An 18964-nucleotide genomic window follows, 5' to 3' on the forward strand; every position below is an offset into this window, starting at 1 on the left:
AGGGTAGCAACCGTCCAAAACGTTCTTCGAGTGTGTTTTGTATTTCAATGCGTTGTCTAAATTGATGAATATACCGCCCTCCGCTGCTCTTTGCCTCAATGTTCAGCAGATACGCCCATGATTGTCGAAATACACACCTTGGAAAGCATGTCAGATGCAGTCACTTCTACCCGTTCCATTGAGTTACTAGACAGCAAGCAGCTTGACAAGGTCCCGTACAGTCATCAACACTCCATCAGACCTTACTACAAACATCGATAGATACACCGGAACGGATAAGACTGTACCTATGTCGAAGAGCAGTAATCCGCTGCGCACTATTCCAAGAACGGTGAACGGACTCAGAACTCAGCCCCAAATCAAATCAGCCCCCCGCTGTATCCTCGCTACCTCTCCGTTTGCACCGGCCCAAAGAAAGCTCTTCCATCTTGGTACGAACGGTCGAAAATCTTGTGCGGAATAACTGATATTGTGAAGTTCCATGAGAGAAATTCCGAGGTCTTTGACCGTATCTCTACCAACTGGTAAACCGTAAGGCTTTCTATACAACGAGAGGTTCAGAGCAATTTCGAAACTTCGTAATGTGTCAGTCATCATAGCGAAGGGGGTGAACTGTGGTTCGTCAGTTTGAGCAGGGTCGGTGTCGGTCGATTGTTGTTCTTGGGTCCCTGACATGGTATCAGTAGCAGATGGGGTCCGGGAATGGCTAGTATCGAGGCAAGAAAGACGATGATGATGTTGTTTGTGGTGAGAAAGCCGAGTATGAAATGGATGAGATGTTTGGAGTCCACTGGCTGTAGCTCGATTCGAACGCAGCACACCTCACCTTTGACTGAAGATATTCGACGGACATGAATCCGAGCTCGGGCTGGACAAACAAAGAACGGTGGAACCGTGATCTCAAGGCTAGGAAGGAAGATCTCGGCAAACCTCTGACCGAGCGATGCTTTCATTTCAGCTCCACAAAGCTGCCTTGAAAGGTTTATCTGCATCCATGCCAACGGACTGGACATGGTATTACTGATGCTTTGAACCGGGCCTTTGAGGACCTCGGAGAAATCCATGATAGTTGCAAATGCTGAGATTGGTCGGATTCGAGCGACTCATCTCGGATCACGTCATGTCTTGTCTATGGTCGTCGTCTTTGCCACTTGGATGATTCGTATTATGATGCATGCTCACTCCGTAAGGTGAAAAAGGCATGCTCGTTCACCAATGACAGTTACATGATTAGGATTCCCTAATTAGCTTTTTTTATGACCCAGAAAGCCATTAAACAAATTTGTAATCACCTTTTCAAATTCGCATCCTGAACGATCAAAGCGTCCTTGCACGGAAATTTCAATGTTTGGTGGGTACGTGCGTTTGATGGTTCCTTTTCTTCCCACACACACACAGAGACTAGTCTGACAAGATTCCGTATCTCCCATGAAACAGATCATCAGCATCCAAAAACAACATCCACCGTCCACTCTTCGATCCTTTCTTTCCATTCAAAAAGTATATCTCACCTGCAAAACAAAAACTACAGCACCCGGGATTCCCAAGTGGTCCCCCACCTTGGTACTAACCGAGCGATACCCAGGATGGCTTCGCAGAGCGGACGGGATGCGGCATTTTCTGGGTTCTATGGCCGTAGATGAAATTGGGGTCTCTTTTGCTGTTATATACTGTTCAGTACTGGGTAGGAGGTCTGTGCGTAGGCGTGCACGGACCTTTTGGCGGTAGTTTGTTCATGCGAATACCTCCCTGCTTAACGGTTTTGCGGTGTATCGACGGATATTTTCGAGCTGATGATGAACTTATGGATTGGCTAGCGTTACTGACAGGTTTACTCTAGTCTTCCGCGGAGCTTTAGACCGCTTACCTGGGGATTGCCTGCTATCTTGGAAGCGATAATACAAGGGCTGGATTGGATCCCATCGTCACAACCAATCCGATTGATGCATTTAGATACAGTCAATGCTATTATAAATTTATGAACAGTTGATAAAGCTATTGCTACATTTTGTACGGCGCTCAACGATTATGTTTTTAACGAAGGAATGTCCTGGACATGGTTCGTCTTGCGAACACACGCACACCGCTTAGTTGGCTTGGTAAAGACCCCAAGCGATGATGACGTCGTTCAAAAGCGAAAGGTTGTAAGGGGTGACGTATGGGTTGGAGTCGGTAAGAGCGATGAAGGAGGTACCGTTTACGATTCCGTCGTCGGTCTGAAGTTCAAGACACAGTATATTAGTAGGTGTAATCATAATTGAATGAAGTCTTATAATTGATGAAGGTAGACTCACATTGTTGAAGACGACTCCACCAGGTTGGAAGGTGTATCCAGTATAGTTACCAGTCTGGTTGAACTCAGTGTAAGTAGCGTTGAGCTGGTTGATCCAAGCGACGTATTTAGGTTGAGTAGGGTTGGTGACGTTTCCACCGACAGTGGTGTTGTACAATCCATCATACGAGACATTACCCTTGGGAGCCTCCCAGGTAAGTTCGACTCGTCTTCCAGGTTCAGTCAACGAAGTCCTGTTGTGCGAAATGGCAGCGAGGTATCCGTCCACTAGGAGGTTGGCGTCGTTGGTGACGTTGAGAGCGGGGAAGATGGGCCATTCGATCCTAGGGTTCTCGGCGGGGCAGGAGACGATGTACTTTTGGAGGAGGGACCAGGACATGGCTTGAGAGATACCTGTCTCGAAGTAGACGGGCATGGGGAAGGCACCGGCGAGTTGTCTGAAGGCCATTTGTTGTCTGGCTTCGGTGGTGATCGACTGAAGGAGGAGTTGAGCAGAGGGTCGAGAGTCAAGATGAGGGAGGAAACCGTAAACACCAGATTCACCCCTATAGACATGATGATGTATGAGCTTCGGACTGCATTGGGGAAAACTACGAAAATAGTAGGGAGACTTACCATCGAGTTAGTCGTTGACAGAAGTTTACAAAGTCTCGTACGGTATAGAAGTCGTATGCGTAGGTACATTGCTTAGCGGGGGTTCTACCGTAAGCTGAAAGAATGTTGGTGAGAAGGGTAGCATGGCCGACTTCCTATAATCGCAAAAGTCTATCAGTCAGATTGCTCGACCTGGTTTAAACTGTGAAGATAGGTGCTCACTTGGTTGGCCATGAATTGGATCAAAGAGATCTCCTCCTCGTTAATACCAGCAGCGGCAAAATCCTCGACCGAGAATGTTCGGACACCGTAGTTGAACAAGTCGAGCTCGATCCATTCTTGGTTCAAACCCAAGTTGAGCGATTGGAAATCGACTAGAAAGACGTTGTCAGCTCGTCGAGTGGCAAAGGAGATTTGAGTGGTACTTACAATCAGTCATGGTGTGATACTCTGGAGCGGTATCGTTAGGTCTGACGCCCACACCACCAGCAGGTACAGGTGCAGGGGCAGCGCTGGCGAGAACAGCTGCGAAGAGAGCGGTAATGGCTGATTTGGTGAATCTCATTTTGGCTGATGACTCGACAATTATTGTATTGTGGATAAAGAAAGGGAATAAGTAGTACAGGAGGACGAATACCGGTCTTATATATGTACTTTTTTGTAGTACCCACGCCCATACATTAGATACTGTACTCTCGATCCGATCGTAAACCTCCATACCTCCATACGATTCCAGTAAAAAGTCTCATCAAGAACATGGATTGATGAGCGTCATAGCTCTAAATTGGACTTTCGGCCTATGCCCTCTCGAGTCTAAAGGTACGTAATGTAGATAGAGTGCGGGTAGTACGTCGACCTGTCGTCGGATGTTTCTGAGCTGAACATGGCGTGCGATGGACTGTACTCGGAAGATATCGTCCGGAACGATTACACTATACAGATGTAGTCATCCATGTCTGCTTGAATCAACCGATTCGAGCCCACGGTATATCTATCGATCCTCAAGTTTCAGGCACAGATAGAGTGTGACTAAACTATTGCTGGTTATTTCTGGACCTTCCGGACAAGCATGAGGAGAACCCGGATATCGAAAAGGGTTAGCATGGGTAGCAGGTTCCTAAGCCTTCCCGGTATTCTCGCTATATCTGCGCATTTTAATCTATATGTGATGATATGACGTCGGGTTCAGAAAAGAAACAAAAGAATGATGATGTACCAGATCGCTGGAATCGATCATCGACCAGAAGAAGGTGGAGGTTAACTTACAGTGGTAAGCTGTATGGGAGAAAATCAATAAACTGAAAAAAGGATATTACCATGTGGTCATCACCCAAGAACCGCCACACAGTCAAATCCCACTGTAACGCCGTGATCCTGTTGTCCATTGTCATTTGATTTTGATTGTTTCGGAGGAATTATTACCGAAAGCGAGCATTGGGGTGTCGCACGAGCCAATGAGAATCCGAGCTGAGATGAGGTAATCCAACTAGAATCAACCGAAAAGGAAAAGGAATGCGATTCCCCTAATTTGCCACTCTGATAGATATACAGAGACACAGAGCAACAGCAAGCAAAAAGAGAGAGAGAAGGACAACAAACAACCCCTCCCCCGCTTACGCCCATCTACCTGTAGTACTAGGTCCCACGCCCACACCCAATCAACCAACGTCACTGCCCCCCTCTCTCTCTTTCCGTAGCTACACTTAATTAACCTACTCCTATTCCCATTCCGTACTCGTATTCCTTTGACACCCTCCCCTCAAGCGGACAAGGTACAGAAACCCCCAAGTGTAAAAGGTAAGTGATAAGCTCAGACACATCAAATCATCTCTTCACCCACTCGAACGCATCACATCCTTCCTTCCCTTTCTGCTTATGCTCAACAGCGTGGTTTAAACTATTTTTATTTCATCATTTGGTTATTTGGTCATCTCTCCCCCTTTCTCCCTTTTTCCCTTAGCCTCACTCGGAAGTCTCATTTTACCCAAGCAGATCTATTCTACTTAGGTCCTGGGGGTTTAAACCTGACTTACTTTTCGACTACGAAGCCGAAGCCTTTATTTCTCCCCCTCCCCTCCCACCATCATCATCATCTCTCTTGGGTTTTCACTCCACACCCATTCAGTCTCGTTTCACACTTTGTTTATGCTTTCCACTTCCCGCGCCCAGACTTTGACTTTCCAAAACCTTTAGCCCTTTCACATCACCCTCCCCACGTTTTAATCGTTTCGACATCTTCCTTCGTCGCCCTTGCTCCTTGCCTTTCCTTCCAGTGCGCATGATTTCGATCGATCAGATAACCTAGTACTGAGATCATCAAACACCGCTCAGCCATCACATCACTTGGTACACCCATCACCCCCATTACAACATCTTGTCGTACCTCTTTTTCTTGATTTTCCCGACGACACCCCCTACCGATAGGGAAAAAGAAGAATCAAGTTTCGATTCAAATCCTTTTCAGGTGAGTACGGTCTCTGGACCTAGCCTGTTCTCCCTTTTTAGAACCAGGCCTACTACGCCTTAATGCCTTTGCTCTCTTTCTGCGGGTGTGTCAGCTCTTGCCGTCATCGTTTCACACCTCGCACTGCGGTCACGACCCCACCTGCGTGTTCGCGATCCGTTATCAGACACTTGACGCACGTCGTCCCTTCCTTTACTTGCTAGTCCTCCTCCTCCTGCCCTGTCGATCGTTCACACTGATCTCATCTATCCCTGATCCAGATATCTTCTTTCACATCTCCCTTCCTTTGTACCAGGCCGTGGGTTGGAACCAAACATCATCCATCCTATCTTATCTCGGTGTGTTCCGTCCTCATGTCATCAACTTTATCCCCTTTGATCGTCTGGCTATCATGTTCATTCCATCTCTCATGTCACTTGTTTCGGAGATTGGTCTACCAATCATTCGAACATGGGACCATTGGAGTTGCGCATTCCGGTAGTCCTGCCTATGAACATCTTTTACGCAACGCCAACATTCTGACATCTACAAGCACATGAGCTGACGAGTGATCTTTCAACGGTCTTTCCCATACTATCACCACTCTGATCATCTACCATGCCGTCCACTTCCCTCATCGATCTATCTCCATTCCCAATGTCCCCACCCCCACCCGCCTCAACAGCTTGTAAATGCAAAGCTCGACAGCCTCTTACACGAGCAACACCCACAGCTGGGCTTCTGTAGGTGATTGCCCTTCCTTCCACTCCTTTGACCTATCCATTTCGGACCTGGAATATGTCCATGCAAGAAGGCTAACATCGTATAATCCCTCCCTCTTTCTTTTTCTCATCTTATCTTATCCGCTGCCACCTGACCTATCGACCTCTCCCTTGTGTATACTCTCCTCGATCGATCAGCCAAATCAATCAAACATGTATGCCGGTGCTCATCAACGGACGAGCTCGAATCCGCGTTCTTATGGAGCGCCGGACACCACCTCACTGAGTGGACGAAGGGACGATCCCTCCACTCAGCAAATGTACGGTAACGACACTGGTTACAGCGCTTACCAACATGCTGGCTATGGCGGGGTGAGCAATGTTGGGGGCTATGGCGGGTATAGCAGTGGTATGAAGTGAGTTGAGATCACTGGATTAACAACCTTTTCGCTGACATCAACGTTGCAGCATCGGGGGATACGCTGCGGCATCGTCCTCTCCATCCGCTCCCTCTGGATCTCGTCGGACGTCAGGACCAAAGATGTCCACGCCACCACAAGCGTCAACTTCAGCTGCCGACCCTTCCCCATCTTCTCGATACTACTCGCAGCAGCAAACCGCAGATGCGTCGGGTCATCACCAATCACCATACCAGCCCTCCTCTGCCCCTCCTCAGGTATCAAGTCATCACCATTCCAGCATGAGTGGTCAACCTCAGACAGCCCACCCCTATGCCAATTCGTATCAACATTATTACGAGCAACAGGGTCAGCATCCACAGTCTTCAGGACAATGGGCCAGCTATCCGTCTGGCTCGTACGCCTCTGCCGCTCCTCGAGGCAATGCAAACACTACCCCAACATTGCCCTCGAGTGCAAGTGTGGGCGAACCCCATCACCGTTCATCTGCCCCTTCTTACGACTACCCTGCTACGACGTCTGCATACCAGTCATGGCCTACTCATGAGCAACCGCGAAGCAGCTCTGGCCAACAGCAACAGCAACAACAACAACAGCAAAATTGGCAGCAGCAACCTACATCTTCTCGACAATCTCAGCCGAATCTTTCCACACCTCTACAGCAAGGCGCCTGGCAAGGCTATGGTGGGCATCCTTCAATGCCTGCCCATCATATGCCTTCTGGTCAATACGGATGGCAACCACAGTGGAATGGTCAACAATACGTGTATCCTCCCGCTCCTGCTCATACCCAGAATGCCCAACCTATGCCGTCGTCAACCGCCGCAGCCGCGCCTTTGTATCCCAACGGTAAGAAACCAAAGAAGGAGAAGAAAGACAAACCACCCAAGCCCGAGAAACCTGAAAAGGCACCCAAACTTCCTAAACCTCCCAAGCGATCCAAGGAAGATTTAGTTGGAGATTACCAAGGACTCGGTAAACGACCCATCGAGTCAAGTACTGAAGAAGAAGTCGAGGGTAAAAAAGATGGGAGGAAGAAAAAGGGTAAAAAGGAGGCGGAAAAGGAAAAAGAAAAACCTCCCAGAGCTCACCCCAAATCCCACCTACATCCGCCTCGACAAGCTCAATCTGCTTGGCAATTGTTCTTCACCGATGAACTCAACAAAGCCAAAGCCGCTGCCGCCACCCAAGACAACTCACCTGGTGGAACACCTCATCACGCCAAACTGAACGTCGCTCAGATAGCCAAAGATGCAGGTGTAGCTTATGCTTCGCTTGGGGAAGAACAGAAAAAGTATTACGCTCAGAGGGTACAAGAGAGTAAAGAGCAGTATACCAAAGAACTCGCCGCTTGGCAAGCTACTCTCACACCTGAAGACATCAAAGCTGAAAATGCTTTCCGAGCGCAACAGCGAAAGGAAGGTAAATCGAGGAAAGGTAATCTCAAAGATCCCAACGCTCCTAAAAAGCCTCTCTCGGCCTACTTTTTGTTCCTCAAAGGTATCAGAGAGAACGATGATATCAGAGCAAGAGTCTGGGGTGAAGAGTCTGAGACCACCAAGCAGAGTGTGCTGGCCGCTGAAAAGTGGAGGAGTCTGAGTGATGACGAGAAAAAGGTGAGCATATGTTCCATTCTACTCCCTGTATGCAAGCTAATCTGATGATTCCTCAAGCCGTACCTCCAACAAGCCGAACACGACAAGCAAGAGTACGAGGCTGCCCGTAAAGTCTACGAGGAGGAAGCTGCCGCACGAGCTCGCGGTGAAGACGTACCCCTTCGACCCCCTGTCATACCAGAGTCTTCAACTCACCCAGCTCCAGCACCCATATCACTTCTGCAAGGCGACAATAAAGCATATCCATCTGGGGAACATGGCTCATCCGATCCCATCAAACCATCGTCTCCAGCTGGTGAACATCCGCCATCGTCCGAGCCCAATTTCGCGGGGTTTGAGAACCCTGATCACAACGATTCGAATGAAAACACTCCCGCTCAAAACCCTTCGGGCGACTTTGAGATGGACGAGTTCAAAGGATTCACCGATCCGCTTCAGGATATGGATCTAACGGGTCTGGAAGGGATCACGGCTGGAGGAGATGCAAGCGAACCTCAATGGGATGAATTGCAAAAGCTGATGGGTACCACGGACGACGGGTATGATGATAAACCTGCCAAGGATGGGATCACGGAAAGTCAAGATATCTCGGTTGCCCCTACAGTTGCGGAAGCTCAATCTCAGGATACGCAACGATTCGGGGATATCAAGTCGGATGGTCGTGTTCAGGATCTCGCTACTCAGGCTGAAGGAGTGTCGGTAGTTCCTCAAACATTGCCTCTAGTGAAAGAAGAGGGATCGGGCGTACCTACGGAAGAAATTAACGAGCTTCCTCCTGCCGGTGTACCTGTCGCGGATGATGTGGGTGTTTCTACCGAAGTGCCTAGGATTAGTGGAGATGTACAGCCTGCTGCAGAGGGATTGTCAGCTGGTCCGGCGGTAGATGGGGTGTAGAGTGTTGCGGACATCTGAATCTTGGAGTTGGACTATCTATAATATATCTGTTTCTTGTTTCTTGTTTCTTGTTTCTTTTCCTCGTTTCATCTTATTACAAGAGGTGTTGTGCTGGTGTTAAGAGTATTATAATTTATTCGATTTCTTTTTTTTCTGTCTTCGGGTTTTGGTTTTTCCATTGTTATCAGTATACGTGTTCAAGTAAATAAGGGATTGACAGGATAGGATATAAAAGGTAGAAAGGAAGATTGGTAGAATTAGTAAATTAACATATTATCAAGTATAGTATCATGAATATGAATAAACGGGAAAATCTTTTTGACAACATTTTCGATCTGAGCGAATGACATCGACGCACAGTGATTCTTTTCCTGCTTCACTGTCAGACCGCCCAGTGCTTGACTCACGCATCACAACGGTACTTGAAATGATCATCCACGCCACAGATGAGTCACCTATACTCTTAGCAGGTAACTACTTCACCCATCCAAATCATTAAACCAACTCGGGGTACTTTCGGTCGGACCGCATGATCCGACATACCGGGATTTTGGTACTCAGAGCGCGTACCTCCCAATCGGCAGATCGGCAAAAAAGTTTATTCCCTCTTCGGATATGACCGTACGTGTTGTTTTTAGCTGGTGCTAGAGCTCCTCCCCTTTTGAGAGGGGGAGAGGGCGAGAAAATCTTCTTGGCGTATATCCTGGGATCACTGGGGGTCTAGATTCTTAGTGTACTAAGTTGGGAGCCTCAACGAGAGGACGTGATGTGATGTGATCTTCGGATTATTCGTCCATCGAATTCACGTTTCACCAATTTACATCTACTATACCTTGACTCAACTCGTCGCATCGCGAATACTTTTCCGTCTCTTCTCCCTCTTACTCGATTCGATCGTACTCGGATCATCCGACTAACTTAATCAAGCTGTATCGGTCGAAAGTTCATATAGAAGGTAGCACACTTCAATGGACCCCACCAGATCTGAACAATTGATACCTCCATACACAATTCATCCTCATTCACATAACATAACGGACAATGTCTTCCACCACTCCGAATAACCAAGACGCAAACAAGACTTCCATCAACAATGAACAGCCCTCTTCAATCCAAGGCCAGACACTCGACGTCGAAGAGCAAGGCAGCAAAGTAGAAAGACCCATGACTGTCACATCTTCCTCAGCCACCCTGTGCGTTATGGGCGATACCAACGACAATGAAGATTCCAATACGAAGTCACCTGAAGAAGTGACCCCAGACCCCAAGGATACTTCACCTTCTACCTCTCAACCCATCACACAACGCAAGAGAAGCTCCACCACCTCCCACCCGCACCACACCCACCCCTCAAGCCGACACCGTAGTCATACCCTCACCCAACCTTCAAATCAACCCTCCAGAAAGTTCTCCCTCCGTCGTTCCAACACCATCGACGATGGTCCTGCACCGCCCATCCCTGCGCCGGGAGATGTTATCGCCGTGCTTGATCCAGCGTCCGTAGGGGGTGGTGGACCACTGAAACGAATTGAAACAGCCAGAAGCGAGCGGTACGAGCAGGAACAAAAAGAACGTGCAGAAAGGGAAGCCATGGGTCTACCACCAGATGGGACCGGTATACTGAAGAAATTCAGATCGTTCTCTACCAACTCTTCTAGACGACGACCCACCTTCTCTACGCCGCTTCCTGCACATACGTTCGCTGATGACGAGGACGAAGAGGAAGAAGAGCGCGAGGGACGGTCGAGGTATAGACTACGGAAACATCATCCGACACTTTCGCCTGCTCATTCTAGGAATACCTCTGTCGCCCCTACGGCTACACCGGGAGCGACGAGCGATGATAGTAAAGAAGGGTATTTCCCTTCTGCGTCGTCATCCGGTCGAAGTCCCAGTGAGAAAGATCTGGAGAGACAGTCCAGATTGAGGGAGTTCGAGGAGCATGTCTACCCTGATGGTGGGTATGGGTGGGTGGTATTGGTCAGTTGTGTAATTCTGGCGGGATGTTGTATGGGGTGAGTATCGTCGTTTTCGTCTGATCTGATTTACAGAACAGACTAACAATATATCTGTCTGAACAGCTGGAACATGAATTACGGTGTCTTCCAGGAAGTGAGTCCAATTCTATCTCTGATGGGTTCCAGGCTGACGCATATTCTGGTCATTGCAGTATTACTCCACAAACATCTTTCCTGGGCAGAAGACTGCATTGCTAATCCTTCCAGGATGTTTTAATGGTTTCGTGAGTGTCTTGAATCTTCAAGACAACATTGATGAATGTTATGGTGTCGCCGACTGAATCGCCTGTACTGGTAGTTTATGAGCACATCTGCGTTCTTGGCGGGTAGAATGGGCGATCGATATGGATTCAAGGTGAGGTATAGTCCATTTTTCGGTTTATCGAGGCGGCAAGCGCGTCGGCTGATATCTGAAACAGCGAGTACTGTACGCATCAGCGGGTCTATTCTGGTTGGGTCTCTTCCTTGCTTCGTGGTCTACTAAATTGTGGCAGCTTACCCTGACCCAGGTGAGTATCGCCTACTGGTAATCGTCGTACAAGAGGCGAAGGAGTGAAGCAGAATACTGACCACCGTACATCCGCAGGGAGTGATAGCTGGGTTCGGACAAGGATTAGCGATGCCATTGTTCATGTCGTTACCTTCACAATGGTTCTACAAGAAAAGAGGTCTGGCGAGTGGAATAGCTATTGGTGGAGCCGGTCTTGGTGAGTAGATTGACGACGTCTCAGTACTGCATACTTATGTTCATACCAGGTGGCGGTACAATCACTCTCGTTGCGAGACAGCTGTTGACTACCGTAGGATATAAGAAGACTCTTCTGTGAGTCACAGACAAAACAGCAATGTGATCGCTTCGCTGAGCCATTAATCTACATTTTAAGGATACTCTCCTTTATCGAACTCTTCTTCATGCTCTTGGCTATCAACTTCCTCCGCATCCGACCCACATCACCTGAAGCGAGAAGTGGTAAAAGCGCTCCATGGGTTGATGGTGATGTCATCAGGACCAGTGCGTTCTGGAGCATCATGATAGGTACCGTTGTTGGGACTATTGGTTATGGGTGCGTCTCGAGTATCAGCAGTCATGTTCATACACCTCAACTGGACTAATCGAATCGATCTTCGTCTTACAGAATGCCTTTTTCTTTCCTCGCTCAATACGTCAGAGCCAACTTTACAATCACTGATCCAATCCTTCTAGCTCTGTGAGTCGGCTCAGATTCATACTGTATTCACCCTGTCCACTTGTCTGATACGTATTTCGTTCGATCTGTAGCCCTACGACCTTGCTCGCGTACATGGTCTGCGTAGGTCGAGCATTAGTGGGCTTCGTAGCCGATCGGATCGGACCTCTCAACACGTATATCTTGGTGTTTTTCCTCTCGGGCGTGATACAGTTATGCCTCTGGTTGACTGCCAAGTCCTTCGGCGCGACACTCGCATTTGCCATCATGTTTGGTCTGATCGCTCCGGGATTCCAAGGGATCTTACCGCAGATCATCGTTCAGCTCTTTGGGCCTGCTAATTTGGCGACCAACGTTGGGTTGATCTTACTTTCTGGAGCGTGAGTCAGATCTCTCACATCGACAATTATAGGCTGCCCTTTATGCATGAGCCTTGAGGTGTCTTTATCGGTCCTAACGTTCTGCTGTTCTAGACCCGGTAATTTGATCAATGGACCTATCGGAGGAGGACTGTACGATACGACTGGTAGAACCACTTTCAAGTATACCATCATCTTTGGAGGTGGGATGCAGATCCTCGGTGGGATTCTGGCCTGTTACGGTGAGTCTTCGTAACAAACGGCGGTACAATCCCGATGCAAACTCACAATCGATCATTTCGTATAGCGAGATACAAAACCAGTAGAAAGTTCATCGTTAAGGTCTGAGCATCCCGCCCTTTGTTCAGTGGACTGCACCTCAAATGGAAGACCTCTTGTTGGAGAAACTTGCTCCTGGACATTATTGTGGCCATATGTATGTATATTCTCACACTAATAATGAATGCATTGATGCATATGCAGAAACTACCTGATGCACTGCTGAGGCGGAGTCGGGCACAAACCAGTCACTGGTCAATAATCTTATATATTGTGATGACTTTCGGGCGTTCAATACCCACGACTTTATCAACTACAGTCCTACGGACACCTACACGGACACGCTATATCTGAATTCCTACGGGAAACCAGCAGGAACGAATTCTGAATGGTGGAAGAAGAAGGCCAAGAGGAGAGACAAGGTGAGCCTTCTAGGTTCTTTTCGGGACTACTGTTTCACTACGTCGTCACCTGCGAATAACGCGGTCATTTCATCGTTACTACGGTGGCATACGGAATTAAATCTGCTGACCAATGGATGATTTGATTCCCCACACATCCCTAGTGGGAGGTCGAGATGCTACCTGTCGATCCAATGAGAATCCAATCCGCATCACAATCAACTCGCCAGATGTGCCCAACGACGTGAGCGCCTTTGGCTCCAAGATGGATCAAGTCAAGTTGAAGGGAGTGGAATTTTGATCTGATCTAACGTATAGTACATGTGGATGGCGAGTGGTGATACGCGTGTGATACTAGCTGTAAGGTACTTGTATGAGCGTGGAGATACGAGTTTCCGCCTACTATACTGTAAATGGTTCGAGCACGCACGCCCGTATGTACCAAAGTGGTTCTAGTGTCTCGAGTGAGCCAAGTCAATTCATCATAGCATCAGTACATAGTGATTGCATACATCATCTCCGCACTATCACTTATCCTCCGCCTTTCAACTTGTCAGCCATCTGCTGAGCGTTCATCTGACTCCTCGCCAGAGTATTTTGAGCCAGAGCCGTATCAGCAATTTCCCACCCCGGACCAGCTTTCGCATCTTCCGAATCCTTCTTCTGACCTCCCCTATCACCTAAAAAAAGTTTCTTCATCTTATCGCTCTTACTTTCCTTCTTCTCTCCATCTTCCCCTTCATCCTTCTTTTTTTCGTCTTTGTCCTTCTCTCTCTTTTTACCCTTACCCTTATCCTGGTCTTTCTTCTTATCTTCCAACCCCACTAACGGCAAATCCCGCCTCTTCAACTCCCTCTTCAACATCTCCTTCTCCCCTTCCCTCTTCTTCTGAAACTTTTGCAATTCCTCTTTCCCCTTCTTCTTATAACTCTCCATCTCCTTCTTACCTTCCTCTTTGATTCGTTTGAGAGTTATCTCAGGCTTACCCTTCTCCTCTTTACGTTTACGCAACTCCCTCTCTACCCAGGTTGACATCCTACTACTACTACCACTACCTCTTTCAGAAGAAGATTGCCGTTTCTCACCGCTTGATTCTGTATCGTATGCTGAGCCTAGTATTCCACCTACGAGCAAGATCAGGAGGAAGAGAACGAGAGCAATGATCAGTAGGGAAGGGATAAGTCGAGGTTTGGACTCTGAATACCATTCGGGGAAGGTGCTGCGAAGGGAGGAAAGGTGTTCGATAGATAGGGTTTGAAAGCCCTTTGGACCTGGGACAGCACGGTGAGGATATCCTAGGTCAGCTGAACATCCTCAAGGACATATTTGATATCTCATGTGATGATGATATGACGCTGTGGGCAGGTGAATATAACGAGAAATGAGAATGAGGCTCACTAGGTCTGAGATGCGTCCGCGGAGCATCCACCGCCTGCTGAACAGGAACCTTGACTTTAATCCACCTTCTATACCTCTCATCAAAGACATATTTCCACGTCCACCCTACTTTTGTCTGACTTTGCGCTACGATCCCCACACCACCCGTATTAACAGACTGCTTCATACTACTCCCCATACCCACCCCAGTCCACTTTTGGAAATCCCTCCAATACCTCATATCCCATTCTCCATTCGCCCCATCTTTGATTAATGCCCAAACTGCTCCTCCAGCCTCTGGAGATACCCCCAGACAGATCACAATGGTCATAGTGACGGTTACGAAGGCGCCTGTGGTGAATATGTCGGAGGTCGTGAATGGCAGATGGGAAGTATCTGGTGGTCTGGCTCCGAGGGAGAATAGAAGTAAGGGGATGGAGGGGAGTAAGAGGAGGAGGATGAATGGTCCGGGGAGGAGAGAGGGGGTGGGCGCATATGGTCCCGGTGTTATTGCTGCGGGTGGGGCGACATTGTATGGTATTTGTGCTTGAGGTGGCGGATAAGCATGATGGGGGTATGCTGGACGAGCCTGCATTTTTACGTTTGACGTTGATCAGAGTGTTTTCACTTCTATCTTACACTCCGAATGGATGTTATCGTCAGCCAGCTTGAGCGGGTAAGATGGTGAGAGACAAGATCAGTAGACAAGGTTGATTTCGATCGTGAAAAGTATGACCACACAATGGATGGTCAAAAGGGGTCAGTATCAAAGGACACAAATTCGCGTCACACAACGTCGATATATACATTTCTAGGCGCAGGCTGACCCATGATGCGAAACTCAACAATGATAGATATATACAAGAGATAGATGGAGAGATGTTCAAGTGAACGAGATCACTTGTTGAATGCTTGCCACCTGCATCAATGAGTCCATGTTAGAGTTGGAAAACTTAGCAACGAAAGGTACCACTCACGCCTCGTTCAATGTCCCGAAAGCCCCATTGGCCAACATCCTTTGTTCGACAGTGGTGTTTTGCGAGTTGAGCTGATCATAAGGGGCAACAAGCCAGAATCAGTTCAGGAATTCCAATCTTCCTGCTGAGTCACAGGGTCACAATCAAGGAATACGAGGTATCACAACATAGACTGAAACAAGAGAAAGAAATGAGAGTATTTGGGGCCACCACGTATCGTGCAAAGGTTGGAAGAGAAACTTTTGACCCACCTTATCAGGATGCAACCTAGCAATAACCTTCATATACCTGATCTTAACCTGTTTCTCACTGATTAACTCGTGCATCCCCACCTTCATACCACCAGTCTTCATGATCTCGTCCCACAACACCAAATCAAGCGAAGCGATCAATGCTCGAAGATTAGTTTCCTTCCCATTCTTCCAATTATTCAATTTAGCTTCTATACTATCTTTCAATGCTAATCTTTGATCATCCTCTAATTCCAGTTGTTTGGCTGCTGCTCGAAGTTCTGAGACGGCAGCTGATCTATTGACGTCTGCTGGTTTTGCGATGACAGAGTTTGGTGCGACTGCAGGTCTTGGTCTTGGATTGGCTGTTGTAGTGGCCGTATTGCTGTTTGATTTACTGTTAGAATCCCCCTCAAGCATCTTTCTCGCCCTTCTCGCCCCATCAGCAGCCAGATTCTTGGTACCGCTCGCACCCACGCCCAACACACTTAGATCCATTCCCAGTATCTTCTCCCAATCTTCCAACGCATTCTTCCATTTCTCCCCCATCTCCCACGCCTGTGCTCTCTTCGACAAGGCTTTGACCAGCCCATCAAACAACTTCACTTCCTTGGCTATTTCGGGTGGCAGAGGAGCTTCCTTGGTGGGATGATACGTCGGTCCTATCAGATCGATGACCATCGTACAGTCTTCAACAGCAGGTGACGAGTGGCCCAGCTTCAGTCTCGCCGCAGCTCTGTTGTTATGCAAGGGAATCAAGAACAGATGTCCTTCGGGCAATTGAGAGATGGCGGTAGTGTAGGAAGATTCAGCTTCGGCGAAGCGTCCCAATTTGAAATGCTCATTGCCCTTTGCCTTGTATGTCGCGGATTTTTCAAGTTGACTCGAGGTTGCGGAGACTAAAGTTCGGGAAGGTAATGCTCTAGGCGGTGCTGGTGTGGGAGTGGGGGATTTCTTGCGATGTCGAGCGGGAGATACATAACGAGGTGATTCATCTGCGAACAGCAGATCGGCTCGTTCTTTAGATGATTTATAGTTTGAGGAACTACCGCTGGTTGATGAGGTTGTAATAGCAGGTTGTCGAGAAGATCCAGCACCGTTCGTTTGAGGTTGTTTGCCCTTCGGTCGTGTTTGAGGAGCATCGTTTTCACCGTCATCATCTCTAAATCCACCTTTCTCTTTCCCACTAGGCTGATCTTTCCAATCATCATCATTCCCCTCGATCATCCATCGAGGTCTACCATCCTTGACAGGTTTCCTAGCTTCTCCATTTGTGCCTGCTGCCGCAGCGTTGGCTTCCATGACTTTCCTCTGTTCTTCATAAGCCTTCATCGCTCGTTCTTTACTACTATTCCAGAAATTGGTAGCTTTGTTGAACATATTCGTACCGATCTCAGAAGCTTGAGCCAAAATCTTTTCAGCTTGTTCCTGTGTTGATGCTTCTTTCTCTTTTTCTTCGGCGGAACGAGCTTTCACCGATTCTCTAGATGGACCCTGACGTCGTCTCCTACGTCTTTCCCTTTCTTCTTCTTCACGTCGCTGTCGCTCTCGCTCGATGAAATCTTCGTCCGCATCATCTTCCCCGAAATTATCTTGATCGCGTGATCTCGGTTCTGGCGTTGAGCCTGAATTCTGTCCACCTAGAAGGATCTCCAAAGCAGCTTGGACATCTAATCCTGTTGTTGTCTTTGCGAGTGCTTGGCGAGCTTGTATAGGTGAGAAGCCCATTTCTACGATTTGACCCACTATGTGAGGTGGAGGCGAGGATGAACGTGAAGAGGAAGCAGAAGATCTAGACGGTCGTGAAGGACCCGGCTGGGTACGTGAAATGAAGCGTCAGCTAATTGATATTAGGAGGTGATTGGATAGCTCACCTCAGCCTTCGGCGGTCTAGCCGTCACAGGTTTACCTAGGTCACCCAAAATATCAAAATCATCATCATCATCCAGCGTATGACTAATCCCATTGGCACCGTTGGTCTGCGGCTGTGACTGTGGCTGTGACATGGAGGCGGACAATGCGTCAAAGTCGAATGGGTCGACAGGGGGAGCGGGACTCAATTTACTCTTATTCTGAGCTTGAGAAGGTTTTGAGGTGCTGCCAGAAAGGATGATATCCGAATCATGGTGGTTGTCCCAGAACGTGCCAGCTGAGGAAGAGGGCTTTGAGGGTCCAGAGGATGATGCAGGGGATAGGATATCATTTGGAGCAAGTGGTAATAGGCTTTTAGCTCTTGTGGCAGAGTTGGTGGTAGGCGTAGGTTTAAGGAAATCATCAAAGTCATGCTCTTGCTGTACTACTGGTTTCGTAGGTGGTTTGACTACATTGGCAGAAGCAGACGAGCCCAGATTATCCCAGAAATGACCCTCCGCTTCAAACCTCTTACGCTCCTCCTCATCTTTACGTTTCTTCTCATCCTCCATTGCTTTCTGTCTTTCAGCCATGCTCATATTCTTATTGGCCGCATTGCTGGACGATGATGGCATAGCAAGGAGAGACGAAAACGCGTCTAATCCGCCCGTACCCAATTGAGGGGATGATGATTGAATGGGTGTTCCACTCCTTGATATTGGTTTAGCATTGTTCGTAGCGCCATTGAGTCGAGGGACAGGAGGTTGTGAGGGGGTAGAAGAACGTAAGGGTGTTGAAGAGTAGTAGTTTGGCGTATTTCCTCCTGAGCTGGCTGAGAGGGGTTTGGACAGTGATAAGAAGTCGAAGGAGGTGCTGGAACTTGCTGTTGCCTGTGGAGTGGAGGATTTCGAGGTGGGCTTGGAAGAGTCTGACCAGCTGAGGTCTACTAGGTCGTCCATATTGGCGGGTATGAGAGGAGGTCACGGGTACAGCTTTGTGAACATAAGATGATGAGGATAGAGAAGGCAGACGAGTGATGTCTTTGTTGCTGTCAATCGTTGCTGTGTCATTGTATGGTTTTGAGCTTGGACCCGGTTCACGCGAGGTGGGATAGTAACACTGGCGGTCATCTCCGCCGAGTCACCGGGTAGTGGCTAATCACGTGATATCATTCTCCAACCGTAAACACAAAAAAGTCGGATTGCAATTTATGGATGACTCTTGAAGCCTTGTGATTGTGTGGATATTTGCATACCGTATAGATATTTACCAGTCAAACAACACACGAGGTAGATCGCTAGCCT

General features: G+C 48.1%; 6 protein-coding genes and 1 non-coding gene across 7 annotated transcripts; 2 read left to right on the forward strand and 5 right to left on the reverse strand.

Annotated features, from left to right (window-relative positions):
* Positions 1–348: 348 nt before the first annotated feature.
* I302_103356 (uncharacterized protein) lies at positions 349–675 on the reverse strand (the record flags this gene model as incomplete). The annotated part of the gene is made up of 1 exon (XM_019188726.1): positions 349–675. The coding sequence occupies one exon, from the start codon at positions 673–675 to the stop codon at positions 349–351; it is 327 nt and encodes a 108-aa protein (XP_019048288.1).
* An 848-nt stretch (positions 676–1523) lies between these two features.
* On the reverse strand, positions 1524–1638 carry I302_103357. Its single transcript, XR_002022012.2, has one exon. It is a non-coding gene; the product is annotated as a 5S ribosomal RNA (ribosomal RNA).
* A 449-nt stretch (positions 1639–2087) lies between these two features.
* Positions 2088–3452, reverse strand: I302_103358 (uncharacterized protein; the record flags this gene model as incomplete). Its single annotated transcript, XM_019188727.1, has 5 exons — positions 2088–2216; positions 2295–2838; positions 2909–3042; positions 3110–3261; positions 3317–3452. The coding sequence occupies 5 exons, from the start codon at positions 3450–3452 to the stop codon at positions 2088–2090; spliced, it is 1095 nt and encodes a 364-aa protein (XP_019048289.1).
* A 2813-nt stretch (positions 3453–6265) lies between these two features.
* On the forward strand, positions 6266–8981 carry I302_103359 (uncharacterized protein; the record flags this gene model as incomplete). Its single annotated transcript, XM_019188728.1, has 3 exons — positions 6266–6468; positions 6521–8087; positions 8145–8981. The coding sequence occupies 3 exons, from the start codon at positions 6266–6268 to the stop codon at positions 8979–8981; spliced, it is 2607 nt and encodes an 868-aa protein (XP_019048290.1).
* A 1041-nt stretch (positions 8982–10022) lies between these two features.
* On the forward strand, positions 10023–12893 carry I302_103360 (uncharacterized protein; the record flags this gene model as incomplete). Its single annotated transcript, XM_019188729.2, has 12 exons — positions 10023–10996; positions 11063–11093; positions 11152–11223; positions 11298–11354; positions 11419–11508; positions 11586–11706; positions 11756–11822; positions 11884–12063; positions 12136–12207; positions 12279–12566; positions 12660–12787; positions 12853–12893. 12 exons carry the CDS (start codon positions 10023–10025, stop codon positions 12891–12893), a joined length of 2121 nt encoding a protein of 706 aa, XP_019048291.2.
* An 863-nt stretch (positions 12894–13756) lies between these two features.
* Positions 13757–15197, reverse strand: I302_103361 (uncharacterized protein; the record flags this gene model as incomplete). The annotated part of the gene is made up of 2 exons (XM_019188730.1): positions 13757–14496; positions 14624–15197. The coding sequence occupies 2 exons, from the start codon at positions 15195–15197 to the stop codon at positions 13757–13759; spliced, it is 1314 nt and encodes a 437-aa protein (XP_019048292.1).
* A 302-nt stretch (positions 15198–15499) lies between these two features.
* Positions 15500–18619, reverse strand: I302_103362 (uncharacterized protein; the record flags this gene model as incomplete). The annotated part of the gene is made up of 4 exons (XM_019188731.2): positions 15500–15521; positions 15580–15650; positions 15831–17624; positions 17684–18619. The coding sequence occupies 4 exons, from the start codon at positions 18617–18619 to the stop codon at positions 15500–15502; spliced, it is 2823 nt and encodes a 940-aa protein (XP_019048293.2).
* Positions 18620–18964: the final 345 nt, after the last annotated feature.

Source organism: Kwoniella bestiolae, chromosome 2 (assembly GCF_000512585.2).
Source record: "Kwoniella bestiolae CBS 10118 chromosome 2, complete sequence".
NCBI classification, from domain to species: Eukaryota; Fungi; Basidiomycota; class Tremellomycetes; order Tremellales; family Cryptococcaceae; genus Kwoniella; species Kwoniella bestiolae.